General features: G+C 38.9%; 1 protein-coding gene across 5 annotated transcripts; it reads right to left on the reverse strand.

Annotated features, from left to right (window-relative positions):
• Positions 1-3085: 3085 nt before the first annotated feature.
• LOC105044150 (protein ANTHESIS POMOTING FACTOR 1) lies at positions 3086-10031 on the reverse strand. 5 transcript variants are annotated; one of them, XM_073255409.1, is made up of 13 exons: positions 9847-10031; positions 9660-9751; positions 6404-6501; positions 5215-5315; positions 5070-5136; positions 4852-4951; positions 4657-4770; positions 4416-4553; positions 4157-4241; positions 3950-3996; positions 3807-3857; positions 3590-3721; positions 3086-3509 (listed from the first exon to the last, which is right to left on the reverse strand). In XM_073255409.1, the coding sequence occupies exons 1-12, from the start codon at positions 9851-9853 to the stop codon at positions 3623-3625; spliced, it is 999 nt and encodes a 332-aa protein (XP_073111510.1). In that variant the 5' UTR covers positions 9854-10031; the 3' UTR covers positions 3086-3509; positions 3590-3622. The 5 variants fall into 5 exon arrangements, with proteins under 5 accessions (XP_073111510.1, XP_073111511.1, XP_029120085.1 ...); XM_073255410.1 differs by lacking the exon at positions 3807-3857 and having other exon boundaries at positions 3590-3766; XM_029264252.2 differs by having other exon boundaries at positions 3086-3721.
• Positions 10032-18528: the final 8497 nt, after the last annotated feature.

The raw sequence follows: 18528 nt of genomic DNA on the forward strand, positions 1-18528 counted from the left end.
GCTGCCCAACCTCTTTTAAAATATATCTTCTGTTGTTGGAATATTCCCTTAGAATGCTAACATAATGAATGTAATAAAAATTATACCCTGATTTATTTTTTAATTTTGATAACTCATGATTTGATTTGAACCACTTCATCATGACTAAGTTGGTTTGTTTGGTTCTAGTTTTACAAATCGAGGGTCAATCAGATACGAATTTGCCCTTAACTTATGCACTAGATGTGCTTGCTCACTGCAAAGTGGTACCTGGAAGGCCGTCGTTAGTGGATGAAGCGCCGTGCGTTACACGGCACATTTACCGAGTTGCCTAGTTTGATGGCTGCTCATCTCTTGTCCATGTGCATCGTAAGAGGATCGGTTGTTTCCAACCAGATGCACACGATGCCTAAAAAGGATAAATAATGGTTGTCCGATGCTTTTTACCCAAACAAAAGGATAAATCACCCAAGGAGGGGACCAATTTTAAGCGCCGTATCCTTCGTTATCTCTTACTTTTCCCAAAGTCTTAATGACATCGTTTCGTGCGAAGCCATGATTAAAAAAAAAAAAAACAAAAATGAGAAAACAAACTGCAGCGTGATACCATGTGAAGGTTCTCTCTCACGTCTACCAAAGACCACTGGATCCCCAAAGGAGGAAAATCTCAGGGATCCAGTGCAACCAATTAAACATCCGAAAGGCACAGAGTCGTGGCAGAGGTATTTATATTAATCTCTTGTCATTTAATGGATCGTGCGATGCTCTCCACGAAAGACGCATGAATTACCTCCGTCGAACACCAAATGTATTACTCACCCTTATGCTTTCTTGGCGTGACTTACAGTGGCTGGTCTCCTGGAGACTGCTCCGGAAGCACGCCTTCGCTTTTGTCTTTTAAACTTTTTGCTCTGATTGGTAGGAGGGGCCAGGTTGGACTTGTACTGGACTCCTCCGTACATCTCGCTTCCTTTTTAATCCGCTAGAATTGTGTCCGTTCTTACGAGAAGAGATTAATTGCAGTTATGTTATGATGGGCCTATGAATCTCTACAACCTACATTGTGAAACAACTTTAATGGCGCTATTAATTACAGTAATGTTATGATGGGCCTATGAATCCTCTGCAACCTAGATTGTGAAAAAACTTTAAGGGCACACTTTATTCGCGGCCGAAATCCAAATTGAAATAAAACATCGATATGGCCGTTCCTCCAACATACTTAGTTTGTCACCGATCCAACAATTTAGGATCTCACCTTAAAAAATTGGTCGGAGAATATTTTTTTGATTTCTTAATTACATATAAATATTTAAAATTTTTTTGAAACATAATTGATATAAAACTAAATATATGTCTATAGAGTTCTTATATGCTTTTTTCTATTTAAATCTTGATCTCTCACCAGATTAAGATTCCTTAAGAATTCAAATCTATATAAATCTATCCATAAAAATTATGATTGACAAGTGGTTCGTCCTAATGAATCTATATTTTTTGAATCCATATAGATTATGACTGTACCAATTTTGACATCATTTATAACAATTTAGGATCTCATCTAAAAAGATTAGCTTGAAGGTATTATCTAAATTTTATGATCCTATATAAATATCTAAAATGTTTCCCATAAACAACCAATGTGGAACTAAATTCATAATTTTATGGCAACTAGAATCAGAATGAAATTTGAATGTTAAAGAGAGTAATAATTGGATTTGAAAGATTAGAGCACTTCTATTCCCTTCTAAAATTGGAATGAAAGTGAGATTTTCTCTAGCTTTGGACTGGGAGTCACTCATTTCTATTCTCATTTCAGAATCCAACCTTCAAAACCGAAAAATGCCCTAAGTTAATTGTTTGTGTTCAAACTTAAACACCAAATCCAGTGGGAACATATCTACGTTAGAACAATGTTTTGCATAGCCCAAGTACCCAGCACATAGCTAGACATAATCAAACCAATTTTACCAAAATAATCATCCATTTAAGTCAAAGAGAAAGAGAAAAACTCCTTGCCATAAACATGATTAACACATGTCATGAACAGCGAGATAATAGCAATCCCAGTTTCCTATGCTCGTAAACTCAAGCTACATTTTATGAAAAGGCTCTAGAAGACTCAAAAGCTTAGGAATGGAGAAGAACGCAAGAAGGGGCAATTCATTGGATCGTTAGCAACAGCTATTACATAAGAGAAGAAATGTGGACCACCAACCATTGGTTTCCAAGTGTTTTATATGGCTCCAGCAGGCTATCTTGCGTGTTTCTCCAACGGTCTATTTCCTATGGTTAGGTTCGCAATTACTTTCCAGTTCAATTCTTCTGAGGAAACTTTTCATGTATACGTCTCACATCTAAATCATAATGTAAATGCAGTTAACAGTCATACATCACTTCAAAAAATTTATTAGTTTGATACATAGGATTTTTCAAAGATTAAGAGATCATACCAGATTTGGCTGTGACCGATTGCCAAAAACCTCAGCATTAGGTCAATAATCACACCACCTTTCTTCCAAGCAAGGGGTCAGAGATTCGAGTCTTGGTACATGTCATCACTCAAGATTTCGACCCTCCATTCTATGAACAAAAATCCTGGGTTAGCAAATAAAAAACTCGAACATACCCAGGTACCTGATCATGGGTATTCTTCAAACTTGCGAACCACGCCAAAAATTTTCACCGTCCAATGGAGGAACCGAGAATTCACATCCACCGCTGAGACCTCCAACACCATAACATCTTGAAAGAAAGGTTCAGCTTTTGCATAGATCGGTCTGCCATGGGCCATTGCTATCCCCATGAATATACCCCTTCCCAGAGACTGGCCCTACCGGACTACCAGACGTCATTTTTTATCCAATTTTACAGCCACCCACTCATAAGATGGTTATTTTCTTCTACCTAGTAAACCTTCTTAGCTCACCAAACAGCTTCGAATTCTGTCCTGCCTATTTACCAGCCAAGCTATGTATCCCCCACTTTCCATGTGTCAAGCGAAGTTATTTTTTTCAAGAAAGAAAACATCTTGGTCCTAAATTTTCATGCTTAGCAAGCTCCATGCAGTGACCTCTGGTTATAGAAGGGAAAGTGGGAAAGCAAGAAGAGAACAGCTTAATTTATTTAAATAATAAAATTAGATGCACTGTACAAAGATAAGACCCAGGATAACCACACCCTTGCAAGTCAATCACATAGGAAATAAAAGAGCAGCCTAAGATATTTAATAAATCATCTCATTTTAAATAATCAGAGGAGATTGCATTCTAGACTTGATGCATGTTATGACACTAAATTTGTCTAAGATCCTCACGGTATGAAGGAGAAATGGAGATCTCCATTGCCAATAGATAATGCTCTGATTGTTTCCTCAGAGACTATGAGGAAAAGGGGGGTGGGAAGACTGCATAATTCATCTTAATTATCGACAGTGCCTTCCTTGATCAGAATGGAGGCTTTCCTTGATCACAGTGGAGGTTTGTTGGTCGTCCCTGTAGTGCTTTAACATTTACGCCACTGATTTCAATCTGCTCAAAGCAAATGGAAAGAACAGACATAAAGCTTAATTGCGAATAAACCAGAAATATGCTAGTTATTGCAAATAAACCTTTGGGAGCTATTATGAGCATCATTAAAACTTCTATTTCATGCCAGCAAAGGATCCCAACTTCGATAAATCTGGGATCCAAAATGACAATTCAGATGATCCAGTAGCGAACATGAGACTTCCTGGAGCCCACTGTATCAGAGGTGGTTCAGTATCAGTGCTTGCCCAGCATGCAACCTGGAAACACGATGATTATAAAAAGACGAGAATATGTCACCAGGGGCGAAACCGAGGAGCGATGGACATCACATGAGATAGCAAGAACAAGCTAAATTATGCAGCAGAAACCTGTAAGACAAAAAAAAAAAAAAAAAGGGAAAAAGAAATTGAATTGAATAGCATTTAGGATTATAGGCATACTTTGCCGCTTCTGACACTCCAGGCATAAACGCTCCCATCACCAGAACCTGTTGATTGAAATAAAAAATATTAAATAATATTGAGCTTACACAAGCACCGGCAAATGCACAAAGACAATCATGAAACGAATATTTCACGACAAACCAAAAGCAGTTATAAAGACAATCCATGTTACCAAACAAAGAAGACAGAAACAAGTGTTTGTACCTGATACAACATACATTCCATCAGGACTGAAAGATGCCTCTAATGTTGCATTGCTGGAAACTGGTTTCACATTGTATGTGGATATCTACCAGATGACAAAAAGACTGAATCAGTGGACTGGCTTGACATGAGTAGTGAGAAAGATGTGAAGAGATCCTGCTAACGCTTCCTTAAGATTGTTAAATCACACAACTTGTCAAGAAGAATTGCAATGCAAAAAAATTATATGATAGACATGAAAAAAATGTTATATACTCACAACAGTGCCCCGAAAAGAATCAAGAACATGAACATGCCCGTCAGTAGTAGTCAATAGCATAAGCCTGCCATCATTGCTGAACTTTACTACATTGGCTTCTAAATTGTCTCCTCCAACAGGAAAGATATCAAACGGCCCCTAAATAGGGTAGAGAGACCAAAAAAAAAAAAAAAAGAAAAAAAAAAATCAAAGGCAATGTCAATATTCGAATGCTAGGTAAGTAATCCATAGAATTGCTAACCTTCTCATATTTCCGAGCATCAAACATTCGTATGTAGCCTCCAAATGCAATTGCAAAAACCATTCCTTGGTCATCATAAGAAACTGCAGGTCTTCCTTGCACACGTAAGAGGCCCTGCAACAATAAATGAACCAGCTGTTACATTTCAGAAGGCATCTTATCTTCTGAGACACCCAAAAGTTTCAATTTTCCTACCTGAGCCTTCTCAGTCCTTTGATCCCATAGTAAAACAGTCCGATCAAGAGACCCAGAGACGAAGTATTCCCTGTGGGGACAGAGCGACAGAGAAACAACCCTAACCACAAAAAACAAAAAGGGAAAAAACAAGTAACATGTGATCCCAGCATAAATTCTAGATTTTAATTGAGTCAATATGACTTCTTTAAAAAAGGGGAGTGTTAGCACAAAATCACCTGTCATGGTGGCCTTTGAAGTACCGCAAGTACTTGTTATCATTCAGAGAAAGCAGCCGCAGAGATTCTGAATTATTTTTGTAAGTACAAAAAAATGCCTTGAGACAAAAAGCAAAGGATGAGACCAGACACAAACTCGACTTACCATCCCAACCATTTTTTGAAGAGTAGATAACTGTTGCTGGATTATCAGCGAAGCAAACCAAATCAACACCATACTTCTTGCTATTGATCGTCTTTAAACACCTAGCATGAAAAAGATCAGCAAGATAAAGCAACATTTCACATAGAAAACCAAATGAAATAAACCAGAACATCCCAGGATTAAGTTAAAAGTTGAACAACATTTGAGTTCTTGAACTGACCAAGTGTTCACAACAAGAGAATTTGGAATCATAATTGGCAGAAGGTGACTTCTCAAAAGACTCATTTTGGATGGTGCCAACTAGTGCAGTAGGTAAAATCTTCAGGGATTGGTAGTAAGGATTGGGTTCCTGTCCTGCTCTCAAAACCATTTTCGGCTGGGATTTCTTTCATCCTAGTTCTCATTAAAAAAAAGGCCTGATTTTGCACTTCAGTTGAGTTATGTGATTCAATTGCTGTTTGCTAAAGCAGTCCAAAGGAAGAAGTTGTGCTCCCAAGAATTCTTTTGGTTTTTGTGAAATGTAAATTGCTGACTTACAAGACTATTAACAGAAGGGATAAGGTATTGGTCACTACATGCTTTGGACACTCTGCTTACTTTAGGAAGATTACAGAAACTATATATTCATGTTATGTCTGATTAAGAGTTCACATAGCACAAAGAAGACGTCAGTATTGGCTTCTCCTTTTTCATTGCTAAAATTACAATACAAAAGAAAAAGCTCTATCTGAGGGATGCAGCTAAAGTGGAACTCAATTGTGCTCTTATAATTCTAATGAATTTCTGGAAGAGCTTTTAGATGACCTAGAATCAACTCAAGAGTTGGCAAATTCAACAATATAATTCTAGAAACTATAATAGAACAGAAGCCAAATAAGCAAGTTTCTCGACCTTGATTAGGTGACTTAGTAAATTGAAACATAAAAGCAAAATCAATAACAAAACATTATGCCCCCCCCCCCCCCCTCCAAAAAAAAAGCCAATATGCTAGGGATATTTTACGCCAAATAAGGTAGTAAGAGAATACTCATTCTTTCAAGAAAAATTTCACCCTATCCACATCAAAACATCACTTTAAGCTGAAATTTGGAATAATTTCAAAGACGAAAGCATCTTAGCTATAGTAAAGATTTAGTGAAGAGCGTCCACAAGATACAAATATATTTCAAAAACACAAGAAAATACATACACGGCATTTTGAACATCATAAAGGCGAATTGATTCATCATCACTGGCTGTTACCAGATGATTGGTCCTGTGAAAATCCATGGAACTGATTCTGCCATTCTGGAATGCAAAAGAAGTACGTTGGTGATGTTAGAATTATCAAGACATATAAGATAGAATTGAAGAACTATGCACATAAATCAAATAGCAATTACTTATTTTCCAGCAATAGAAGCAGCATCCTACCCAGGCCTGTGACACATTCTACATGTTCTGGGATACTATGTACAATAAGTAGCAGAAATAAGGAAAAAGGATTTCAAAGGCAGCAACTGGAGACATTTTGATCCTATTGAATAAAGCTAAGTTTACATTGTGACTTGTACGTGAGATTCATGATCCAAACAACTGAAACTCAGAAATGAACTTTGTTAGGTATAATGATCTATAACTCCCAGCAAAGTTATAACATAAAATCACAACACAATGTTTTGCATTTCTGGATACAGTTTGAGTCAGATAATTCAAGAAGGGTTTTCTACAATACATGCTAAGAACCCATAAAAGAATAGAAATATAACCTTGCCATATATTTTTCGAAGACAAGTTCTCAATGATGGTACACCAACCAGCTTTAAGCACTAGCTCATCTCATGCATCTGGATTATTGGGCCATCCAGTGCGGTTCCATCCCATCTAGAAAATTCGGCCACTGATAGAAAACAAACAAATCGTTCCACTGGTTCTTAAGAAGCCAAATTCTAACACTACAATAAAAATATGATTCCTCCAAACTAAACTCAAACCTTCAGATATCAACCGTTGATCTAAATGTTCCAAGCATAAGTAGAACAGGAGAATAATTTTTGCCTACATCATTGATTATTGCGTGCCAATGAAGCCAATTCTATATACAATCAAATCACGACCGTTACTTTCCTCCAAATTCCTCGAACCCCCGAAATTCCGGGGAAAAGTCTACAGAAGGTTATATCCTTCTCCATCCCTGATCATCTTGTCCATTCCTTTTACACTTGACCCTCTATGTAATTCAATACTTTACCTCTACCACTCTCAATGTCATTGACAGAAGACATATCCAAAAGCTCTAATCTAGTACGTTTCATGTGGAAAACCTTAAATTATTATGACAGGCTCTATTAAAACAAGTTACCTGACCTTCTCAAACAAAGAAAACCTTTCATTTGGTCCTTGAAGGATTTCTCAAAGCCCTACCATGAATGATCACTTGCAAGTGCGATGAAACAAAGAAGCGTAATGCAAGAGCAAAATGTCCACTGGCCAGGAAATCTATTGTTTGCACGTGCATGATGACTCAAGAAGTAGCGCATGACAATTTGGTCTATGTGCCATGAAGTGCCCTTTGATCTATGACTCATGCAAAGGCAAAAAGAACAGCCTCATTTTCTCTTAGAAATATTTGACACTATTCAGGTGCACTTTTGAATGTATAACATCATGCTTCACAAGCCTAATCTTACGAACCAAGTAAATTTTACCATCAATTAAATTTTCCGATAAATTACTTCACTTCGACACTAAATTGACCAAAATGACCTTAGAAAACCCATAATGACAAATAGTAGTGATGATGTTGAATGTGGTAGTGGTTGTCGTGGTGATCAGTGTGGTGAGTAGTGTTGATAGCTGATATATGTGAATGAAGCCTCATATAAGTCAAAAAAAGTATCGGGAAATTAAGAAATCGACCAGATGAAACCCCACTATAATTTTATTTGTATTCTCCCAAAAGATAAGAATATTTTCTTATGTGAAAATTAGTAGGCACTAATTTCTTGTCATCTTTGTGCTTGAACTTTCTCACAACAAATATATCATAAGAACAAGGCCTCTTCCAACTTTTCTCTTCTGTCCTTTACAATGTAATCAGACAAGGCATAAGTGATATGTCTATGCCTGCTAGATTAGATTGATGGTTCCCTTAGATTTCATTCAGTCTATTAGACTTTATTTACACAAGCAGTATATTTGGGGAAATAATTAAATTGAATCACTTCACAAGGTGGAGGCTCAAGCTTATCTTCTTCCCTTTCTTTGGTTCTTATTTTTCCTCGATCTCGTACTCATTTTCCTAAATCTTGGACCTTTCACAAAACCAGTTTTTGTACCCAATAACCTTAAGAATCCTAAACCTACTTTCCAGTATTAGGACAGATATCTCCGAACTAATGTGCTATGGGATGAAAATGGTAAACACTAAAGTATCTTCTTCCTTTTTTTTCCTTTTAGATTCAAAAACCCTAGTTTCATAACCTTGAGATTTCCCACTCAGGAGGGAAAAAAAAAAAGAGAAAAACTCAATAACTCTACTTCCTACATCATTTGGTGTTTAAAGATTCCTGAATGGGAAGTAAGAAGATACAAATCTAGAGTTTAACATGATAAAATTAAGCTTTATGATAGTGAACTAGCACTTGAACTAATGAAACTGACGATCATGCATCACGAGTTGTCCTGTCAAAGATGAAATTACTACTGAATGACTAACGAGTAATGCATTCATATTTTTCACTCGTCCAAATCCATAACTTCCTACATCTAAATTCTAATGAACGAAAGGAACGAACTTAAGGTGTGAGTTATTTGCAGAAATTAACATCAAACAAAGACATTTTTTAAAGAGAGCAAACTCATGGAAAATGTGATTGCCCATGGCTAAAGAAGTAAGAAAATGTGATTGCCCAACAGGTACGAAGATTCTTTGTCAAAACAAAAACCTCGATCAAAAATAAGCAAAGATTTAATAAGACTCGGTACTCAAGAACGAGGTTTCGGTAGGTTAAATAATAGACTTCTCTCTCCAATTAAATTCCTTTATGGAAAATTTAGGTCTGAACTTTTGTAACTATATTAGACGCACAGTTCCGCTGCCATAGAATTTCACAAAAGACCATTGCGAATGATCAAGACCAAATGAAGATGAAAACTGTACAAATCGGGTGCCCTAACATGGGTCCTTCCCAAGTTCCCACCCTTTTTCCCTTAAATTCCCAAGAATTCTCCTTTCTTAGTAACCATCCACTCTCAAACCCCCAATTCAATTGGAACCAATCAAACCAAAAAAAAAAAAAAGACTTGAGAAATCCCAGGAAATCCAAGAAGCAGATCAAAGAGTCGTATCATCATCCCACTCCCAAAACCCAATTTCTTCTTCTTTTTTTTTTTTAAACAAAGAGAAAATAAAGGAAAATAAAGAGCGTCAATTAAAGGGACGAAAGGAGGGCAAGGCGGCGTACGTAATCTCGGAAGGCCATGCCGACTTCCATGCTCTTAAGCACCTCGTCCGTCAGCTCCATGGAGACCCTCTCCTCCCTCTCCAGCGCCCCGCCTGCGCTAAGCCCCAAATTACAAATTATTCTTAATGAACAAGAATAAAAGAAGATAACAATGATTGAGATTAGATTTCTCCAATTAATTGGAAACCTGGCATCTTATTTCTTATCTGGATCTCCAGTTTATCGAGTAATTTTACTATTGCTATCAGCCAGAAGAGAGATTAAACGCCGGTTCTCTTTGTGGCCTTCATTGTCAAGAAGTGTCAACCTTCTTGACGGAGTGGTGGGAGAGTCGGTAACCTGACGAGTCGAACTCGGGTCGATATATTTTGTTTTATTCTCCGGCAATGAGGGATGCTTTAGATATATTTTATTTGAATAAATTATCCTGACTCTTTTCGAGAACTGGGGTAATTATATGATCCTCCTAAACATTTCTAAAGTAAACACATAATCTCCTGATAAAAAATAAAAAATTAAAATTTCAAAAATAAAAAAATTAAAAATATTTTAAAACAAATAAATTCAATTGTGAGGATATTAGTAAAAATTATCAAATAAATTGATAATTTATTTAATAAAAAATATTTGTAAAAAATTATATATTGTATATATAATAAAAATTAGGTAATAAAATATTAAAATATATATTATTAAGATGTTTGATGAAAGTTTGTAATTATCTTAAACTTCGAAGGAAGTCATTGTAATTTACCTATCTTATTTTTAATCCTGACGAGAAGCGGGTTCTGCAAATTTTGTTGGCTTTGCATTGACGTATGGTAATTTTTCGTTCTGTCATACTTTTAGCCACCCATTGGGTTTATATTTTATTAATTTACATATGTATAAATCAGTGTAAATTTTATTTTCTATTTCATAGAGATGATTTAAATTCTGATGGGGACAAGATCATAAGAAATGCAAATCTGGTTTCTGTCTGAGAATGAGCGAATGAAAATGGTGATTCTTTTTGGAATTGAACAAATTTATCATCGATAAACTAGCCTAGTATATCATATAATAATATGATAATATTATTCTATGGTATATTATATATTAAAATATTATACATGATATATTTTATATTATTGGTGCGAGATTTCGATCGGCGTTGAAGGAGCTGGAGCGGACGGTCGAGATCAGTCTCCCGAGGGTGAACTTGCAAAAAAAATTCTGATCAGAGATTGTTTCGATAGGAATCCTCCGATGTTCAAGTCATAATCTCGTTCAACAGAAGAAGGAACGTGAGGAGTAGAGTGATGGCTTATCTTGAAGTCTCCTTTTTCGTATCTTCTTATAGACGAGTCTGGAGATTGTTAGATCTGAGCCTATAGGCTATCGAGTAGGCTGCTTGCTGTTCGTCCACTAATCAGATTGTTAGTCATGGGTGTCCATATCGCTATGTAGCCACATTCTGAAAGTTTGTTAGGATATTTTATCTGTCATGTTCTGAACATTTGTTAGGATATTTTATCCGATTGCTCAGATGATTCGGTTGGTCGGTGGAGGGGTATCGGCAGCTATTGAGAGGGTCATCGAACAAGTCGTTGTTGGTGAATAGGGTCCAAGAAGGATCGGATGTTACGATTTTTCTCTTAGAAAGAGAGTCCTTGGTCGAGAGTTAGGCTGATCATTAAGTATGAGATTTATTCGTTATTGATGCTTGTTCAATCGAAAACCACTGACTATGAACAGATGCCCAGTCGGTTTGCTTATTCGCAGATAACTCTGAAAGTCGATACTAACAGATAGGCCACTAGGGGGCTACCAACGATTCCAAATAAGACTTGCCAAGTTATATTAACGAATCTTCGGCGTCAATTTTCACTTAGCCGATGTAAGCCAAAGATTAGCTATAGCTTAAATCAGGTAGAGGTGGATCATGAGTTGAGCGCGGCTTCGCACTTTCAGGAATTGAATCCGACTATTTTGGACCTTGAGCTCCTTCGCATCTTCGGCCTATACAAATTTCCCCCAACATATACTATATTGTAAAATAAGATCACAATAATTTTTACTATTATATGATATTATTTATAATAATATTTAATATATATAATATTTTTATTATAATATCATATAACATTAGTGGAGGTTTAAATAGGTCATTTTCTTCGATAAAGAGAGGATAAAGGGGGGGTTTAACCACTATTATACTTGGAATAAGTGACTTATTCATGATATATTTGAAATCATTAAAATTTGTTCGATAAATAAAGGCAACAGATGTTGCATTTCAAACGGACTATAATAGTTTGAAGATCTAGAAGTAATTCAAGATTCAACAAAACATTTGTTAAAGATTTTTTTTGGACATATTCAACAGGAAAAGTTGTTTTTTTTCTTTGATGTATGGTCACATGAACAAAAATTATCGAGCTTTGTCAACTTTATGATACTTGTAATTTTCAAACTTTTGATAAGTATAGGATTGACCGATCGAATGAGAGACATCTAACTTAATTTTATCAGAAAAATCTCAAGGATTTGATAAAAGCTAGTATGGTTCTATCTCTCCCCAGACCTCCACCACACACTACCCCCCACCCCTGGTATCCCCCAATTTCTCCCTTGCTTCTATTAAGTATTCTTTTTCCTATTTGCAAAACCATGTCGATGGCCATGGTCCATGAATTTGAAGTCATCTTCAATGAATGAGCCTCATGAACTATCTTTATTGATGCCTCGGACTATACGGTGATCAAAACATTGTTGATCATCTTCCCTACTGCTTGTGCTACTATGAAACATATTTCGATGGAGGATAGAAGTGATCTGGAGGCAACTGTTGGTGGCATTGCTACGTAAACCCTAAATCCTAGATCCCTGAATAAAGGAAAGCAGAGAGAATTTATAGAGCCAAAACCATTAATATTACTCTAATACTCAACCATTTATTTGCTTAACTAACTACTATAAGATATCATTTGTAGATATTTAGCATTAGCATTAAATATATTATATGGATTTTTAGCATCAATCCAAAGAAATTAAGCACTAAAAGATTGTGAAGGTAAAAGCACAACAATAGACTCGATTAGTTTATAATGTATGCAAGTTTATCTACAATCACAACCAATCATGTCATACATCTCTTATTATAAAAAGATGAAAAAATTATTAACATCCTTCCAATTAATCTTATTTTATGAGTTTATAGAGTTTTTGGAAATGTATGCTTGTACATGATAATAATAGATTAATTTCTAGTTTAACATATCTGAGCGTATACACCACTACAGTTAGACGCAGCTATTAATATAAAGATATAAATTAATTGATCCCATTTCTAAATAAATCTCAATGATGGCACATGTAAGCGTGACTGGGTTGCACCCACCAGCATAGATCACCCACACATGGCGTTTAAATTCTACGACATGCCTCCCTCTAATCTTAATTGCCTTGGCCTAAAGTCTCGCACCAATTTTTGGAAGATTAATGTGGTGCCAAATCTAATTGCAGGGGTGGCTCAACACATTGGGAGGTCTAAAATTAAATACTAAAATATGATTTTTTTTTATTAAACTTTATGTAAATTTTTTTACTAAAATTTTATTTTTTTAACTTTTTGATATGCAAATTTTTTAATTAAATTTTATAATAAAGTTCTTCTAATATTTTTTTTTCAATTTATAATATAGTTAATCTATTTAATCTTTTTTGAGATATTATTGATCTTAAGTAAGATTTTATTAATTTTAATTTTAATTTTTTTTCCTACCGAAGCAACACTTATTAAAATTATTAATATTATTCTAAAAATAATATATGTATTTGAAAAAGAGTTGAGTCATTTTATATAATTGAGTATATCCATTGGACTGTTATTTTTCACTTGTATAATTTTTTTAAAATTTTTAGCTCTAAAAATAAATCTAAATCATCAATATCATAGTAGTTATTATATTTTAAGAAATATTCAAGATTAAGACAATATTTTTTCAAACTATCATTGTCTAATGACTTCGATTTTTTATCGCTAAATACAAAACTAAATATATTTTCAATATATCTGAAACTGTTCTAATTTTCTTCGGAGTAAAAAAATTGCTTGATTTACTATATATAAGAAATAATTAATTCTAAATATTTCTTCAAAAGATTTTATTATTTAATTGTAAATATTATCATCAAATTATTTCTTTCTATAAATGATACATTTATCATAAAATTTAGGCTCTATTTTTATTTCAAATATAATTTCTTTAAAAAAAATCATAGTAGATGCAAATATATTCTCTATATTTTTCAAAAATAGAAAGAAGACCTTTTAGTTGTTCTATAGCAACATCAATATGCATATTTTTTGATTATAAATTTTTACTAAGTTAACAGCAAATAATATATTATATCAAATAGTCATACCCAACAAAAATTTAAAATTTTCAAACTCATATGTTGCTAAGCAATTAGCTTCACTTTTAGTTTTAGAATTTTCACTAATTTCTGTTAATTTCAATAAAACATCTCTTATTTGTGGAGCTTGAAATCTTATTGCTTTAACACTTTCAATATGACTTTTTCAATATATTTGTGACAATGATTTAAGAGTTAGATCAGATATATTATTGTGTAAAATTTTTTATCATTTAGTAGAAGAAGAAAATAATGAATATATATACTGTACCATTCTAAAAAATGATATAACTTTAGTACAAGAATTAGCCTTCATATATTTCTGTTTGCCCTTCATATTAAGCCTTTTTTGTACACGGCTATAGGAGTTTATTTAGAAATATATACTATGTACAAAACTTCTGAACATAGCCCCAATACAAACATTTGCATTAGTAAACGGAGAGGACTAAGTTCAAAAAGTAAAAAGAAAATAAAAGAAACAACAACTATGAATAATAAAGTAGATCCAAAAGGTATAAAAATCGTTAGAAAAAGAACATTAATCTGAGTAACCCAGCCAAACTTTGAACCTGAACAAAAGGTGTGTAGTATGCTGAAGTAGGGATAAGTGGCCTCCATCTATAATAGTAAAGATTTAGCATGATTGTTACAAAAGGTACTGTTAAAAGTGAAGGGAATCCATAGCACGATTCAAGTTGAACCTTATTTTTATAAAAAAAAAAATAATGCAGCATTATTTCTTTGACCACACTATTGCCAGTCCTAGTTGCCACATGTGTCGTGACTCAGGAAAAAAAAAAAAATAAAAGAAACAAACCGATGCATGGAGACTCTGACCTTCCGCCTTCCTTGTCGTCGCTCAGACGTCGGAAGCCCGAAAACCCCCCGCCGTGGTGCTGTCGGAAGCCTGAAACTCTGCCCCGCTGGAGATATCCCTCAAGCGTAGAATGTCCGCCGTCAGAGATCAAGAGATGCCCCTCAAGTCAGATCGTTACCATCGAATGGTGGGACGGGTCCGCATCCTCTCTATCGACGGTGGTACCACCAGTGCCTTTGATGGCCTTCTCATTGGTGTCGCCCTCACTTGCCTCAAGGCCTCCCTCTGCAAGCTCTTCGGCGACCCCACTGCCCGAATTGCCAACTTCTTCGCCCACGGCCCCGACGGACAACCGCTCTTCTCCGCCTCGTGGCCTCCTCACCCATTCCTGTCTCGTCGCTCCCGCTTGTCGTCTCTTATCTCGCCGTCTCCGTCTTTGTCTCTAGTGCCGTTCATCTTCTCGTGCCCGTAGGTGGATGGCTAGATGTGGTGCAGATGGATGGTAGAAGAAGGGGGCCTGGGGCCCTAAAACAAATTGGGGCCTAAAGCCCTTGCTTTGGTGGCCTTACCCTTAAGCCGGCACTATCTAATTGATTAGGTGAATTTGCCGGATTCTTCCTCAAAGTTGAATTATACTTCATAAAAAACTTTATTTTAAATGAAGAAGGTTCCAAGATGATGATTGTTGGTGCAAAAATCCGCTCGTGCCGGAGAAGCTGGAGTCGGGGGAGTCGCGATCGCCGTCGGGACCTGCAAAGAAAGTCTAAACCGGAGGTGGGGTTGCTCCGGCAAGACCCTCCGACGCTCAAGTCAGTTCTCTGCCTCAACAAGAATGGAGTGCTCGAACGGAGAATTTAGCAGAGTTTTGAGGTAAAAAATTAGAGCTTAGGGAATAACGTATCTGAGATCTCCTTTTTATAGGCGGAGGGCTCAATAGACTGATAGTGACGTTTATAACTGTCTCGTAGTGGGCCGCCCACCGTCAGGAGAAATTTGTTGCGAGGAGTAGTGGAGTAGACCCGTGCCCTCACTGCAGCGTGCCACGTGGAGCTGCCGCAGGGAGTGGAGCGGCGTCCGTTGTCGCGACTTGCCTGCGGATGGAAGAATCGCGCAGTATCCATTACAGAAGGTGGAGCAGGATCGTGAGCATCATAGCGGTCTGCCAGGGAATAGTGGAGCCGTGCGGGATCCGTCACAGGAGGTGGAGCAGGATCGTGACCGTCATAGCGGTCTGTCGGAGAGTGATGGAGCTGCACGGAATCCGTCGCAGGAAGTGGAGCAGGATCGTGGTGGTTGCTGTGTTGCGCCAGAAAGTGCGGATTCGTTGGCTGAAGTTCGCAGCGGTCCTAGCTGGTGACGGAGCCTGGCTCCCGTAGGAGCCCGGGCGGAGTCCTCCTTGAAGTCGTGGGCGGAGCCCGGCTCCCATGGGAGTCCGGGCGGAGTCCCCTGCAATTAAGGTCAGGTGCGAAGTCCGCTCCCGTAGGAGTTCGGACGAGTCTTATCGGTAGTCGAAGTTGGCGACGGAGCCCGGCTCCCGTAGGAGTCCGGAAGGAGTCCTCCTTGCGATTGAAGTTGGCGACGGAGCCCGGCTCCGTAGGAGTCCGGGCGGAGTCCTTCTTGCGGTTGAAGTTGTGGGCGGAGCCCGGCTCCCGTAGGAGTCCGGGTGGAGTCCCCTGCAATTAAAGTCAGGTGCGAAGTCCAGCTCCCGTAGGAGTCCGGACGGGTCTTACCGGCAGTCGAAGTTGGCGACGGAGCCCGGCTCCCGTAGGAGTCTGGGTGGAGTCCTTCTTGCGGTTGAAGTTGGCGACGGAGCCCAGCTCCCGTAGGAGTCCGGGCGGAGTCCCCTGCAATTAAAGTCAGGTGCGAAGTCCGGCTCCCGTAGGAGTCCGGACGGATCTTACCGGCGGTTGAAGTCGGCGACGGAGCCCGGCTCCCATAGGAGTCCGGGCGGAGTCCCTTGCAATTAAAGTCAGGTGCGAAGTCCGGCTCCTGTAGGAGTCCGGACGGATCTTACCGGCGGTTGAAGTCGACGACGGAGCCCAGCTCCCGTAGGAGTCCGGGCGGAGTCCTTCTTGCGGTTGAAGTTGGTGACGGAGCCCGGCTCCCGTAGGAGTCCGGGCGGAGCTTCTCGGAGTTGATCTTGCTGAGAACTTCGACTGTGGGTATTTTATACCCAACACCAGTCCCCCTACTTCCGAGTTTGAATTTCGAATGAAGGAAGTACAGAGAGATTGGCATAGCCGAAGTTGTCCCCTCGAGTCCTGCGTACGACCGCCCCTAGATATTTTGGCATTAAATGTGCGCGTGCTGGAGTCTTTTCAAATCGGGACGAAACGAAGGGACCTTTCGAAATTTCCGCCGGTACACTGGCCCAGGTACGGTGCCATAATGGCTCTGCCGATCTGTCAGCCGCTTTTAGCCGCCCGTCGGGGGAGTGGGACACGTGTCGGGCGCGGGCTGGCCTGGGGGGATTCGCGATCATTATGGCGCCGGATCCCAGGGGCTATTTAAACCCGTCCTTCCACCTTTAGGGGCCCTATTCCTGTTCCAAAGTTCTAACAGTGTCTGCCTTCCTTCGAGAGCCCTGTTTCAGTTGGTATCTTCTCGAGCCGTAGGCGCCCTTCAAGTCGTCCCTGTCTTCGTCCTTCTGGTCCCTCAGAGCGATCTAGGTTAGTTCCAGCACCTCCATCTTTCTTCCCACCGCTTAGGGACCTCTTTTTTGCCATTATTTTTTGTGTTCCTCCGAGTTAGTTTCCTGTGACCTCTCGCCCCTCATTCTGCCCGTCTTCATCGGGATCCTTAGAGCCCTCATTCGAAGCTACCCGAAATGTCGTCCGGCTCTTCCGCTCCCTGCAGTTCCGGGAGTTCTTCCGCCTCAAACCTCCAGGTCCCTTGCTCTGTTGACGAACCTGCGTCTGGGGCTGGGCCCTGCTCGGTTTTTGCTCTGGGCGCCATTCCATGTTCCTGACTCCGAGGAACTCCTTCTGATAAGAGTTCAGTATGGAGTCCCTCCGGAGTACGACCTGGAGTTGCCTAGCCCTTCTGACCGAGCTAGCACTCCTCCACCCGTCGTTTTTGCCTGTACCAGGAGGCGTTCCGTGCCGGACTCCGGCTTCCGCTTCCATCCTTTGTTGTCGCCCTCTTCCGCTTCTTAGACATCTCCTTGGCTTCTGTGGCTCCGAATTCTTTTAGGTTCTTGATAGGATTTCTCTCCCTTTGCCACGTAGTCGAGGTCCAACCGTCCCTCTCCCTATTTAGGCACTTCTATACTTTCAAGCGCCATCCTTCGGTGAAGGACTGGTGGTACTTCTCCCTCCAGTTTGGCAAGAAGGGGTTGCTGAAAGGCGCCCCTTCTTCAATCCACAATTGGAAGGAGAAATACCTCTTCGTCCACTGCCCGACCCTGAGGCTGGGCCTGCCCCCTTGGGGCTCTCTGAGGGATTCTGTCCGTCGGGCCCCCAGCCTGGGGGAGGATGACCTCCAGGCTGCCCGGAAGCTTCTTGCCTATTCCGCTCCTTCCCTTCCCAATCTTTTGAGGGAGCAATTTCTGTTCAACATCGGCTTGAGCCCCCAGGATCCTACGAGTATTTCACCCTTTCCTTTATCTTCTTTTTTCCCGCCTTTCTTCTTTTTCTTTCTCTTTTTTTT

This window comes from Elaeis guineensis, chromosome 4, assembly GCF_000442705.2.
Source record: "Elaeis guineensis isolate ETL-2024a chromosome 4, EG11, whole genome shotgun sequence".
NCBI lineage: Eukaryota > Viridiplantae > Streptophyta > Magnoliopsida > Arecales > Arecaceae > Elaeis > Elaeis guineensis.

Excerpts from the sequence above, each read along its gene's own strand:
- LOC105044150 (XM_073255409.1), bottom strand. Across the intron at positions 4,952-5,069 it reads TTCAAAGGCCACCATGACAG|GGTTGTTTCTCTGTCGCTCT; the intron begins GTGATTTTGTGC and ends TTTTGTGGTTAG. Across the intron at positions 4,554-4,656 it reads ATGCTCGGAAATATGAGAAG|GGGCCGTTTGATATCTTTCC; the intron begins GTTAGCAATTCT and ends TACCCTATTTAG.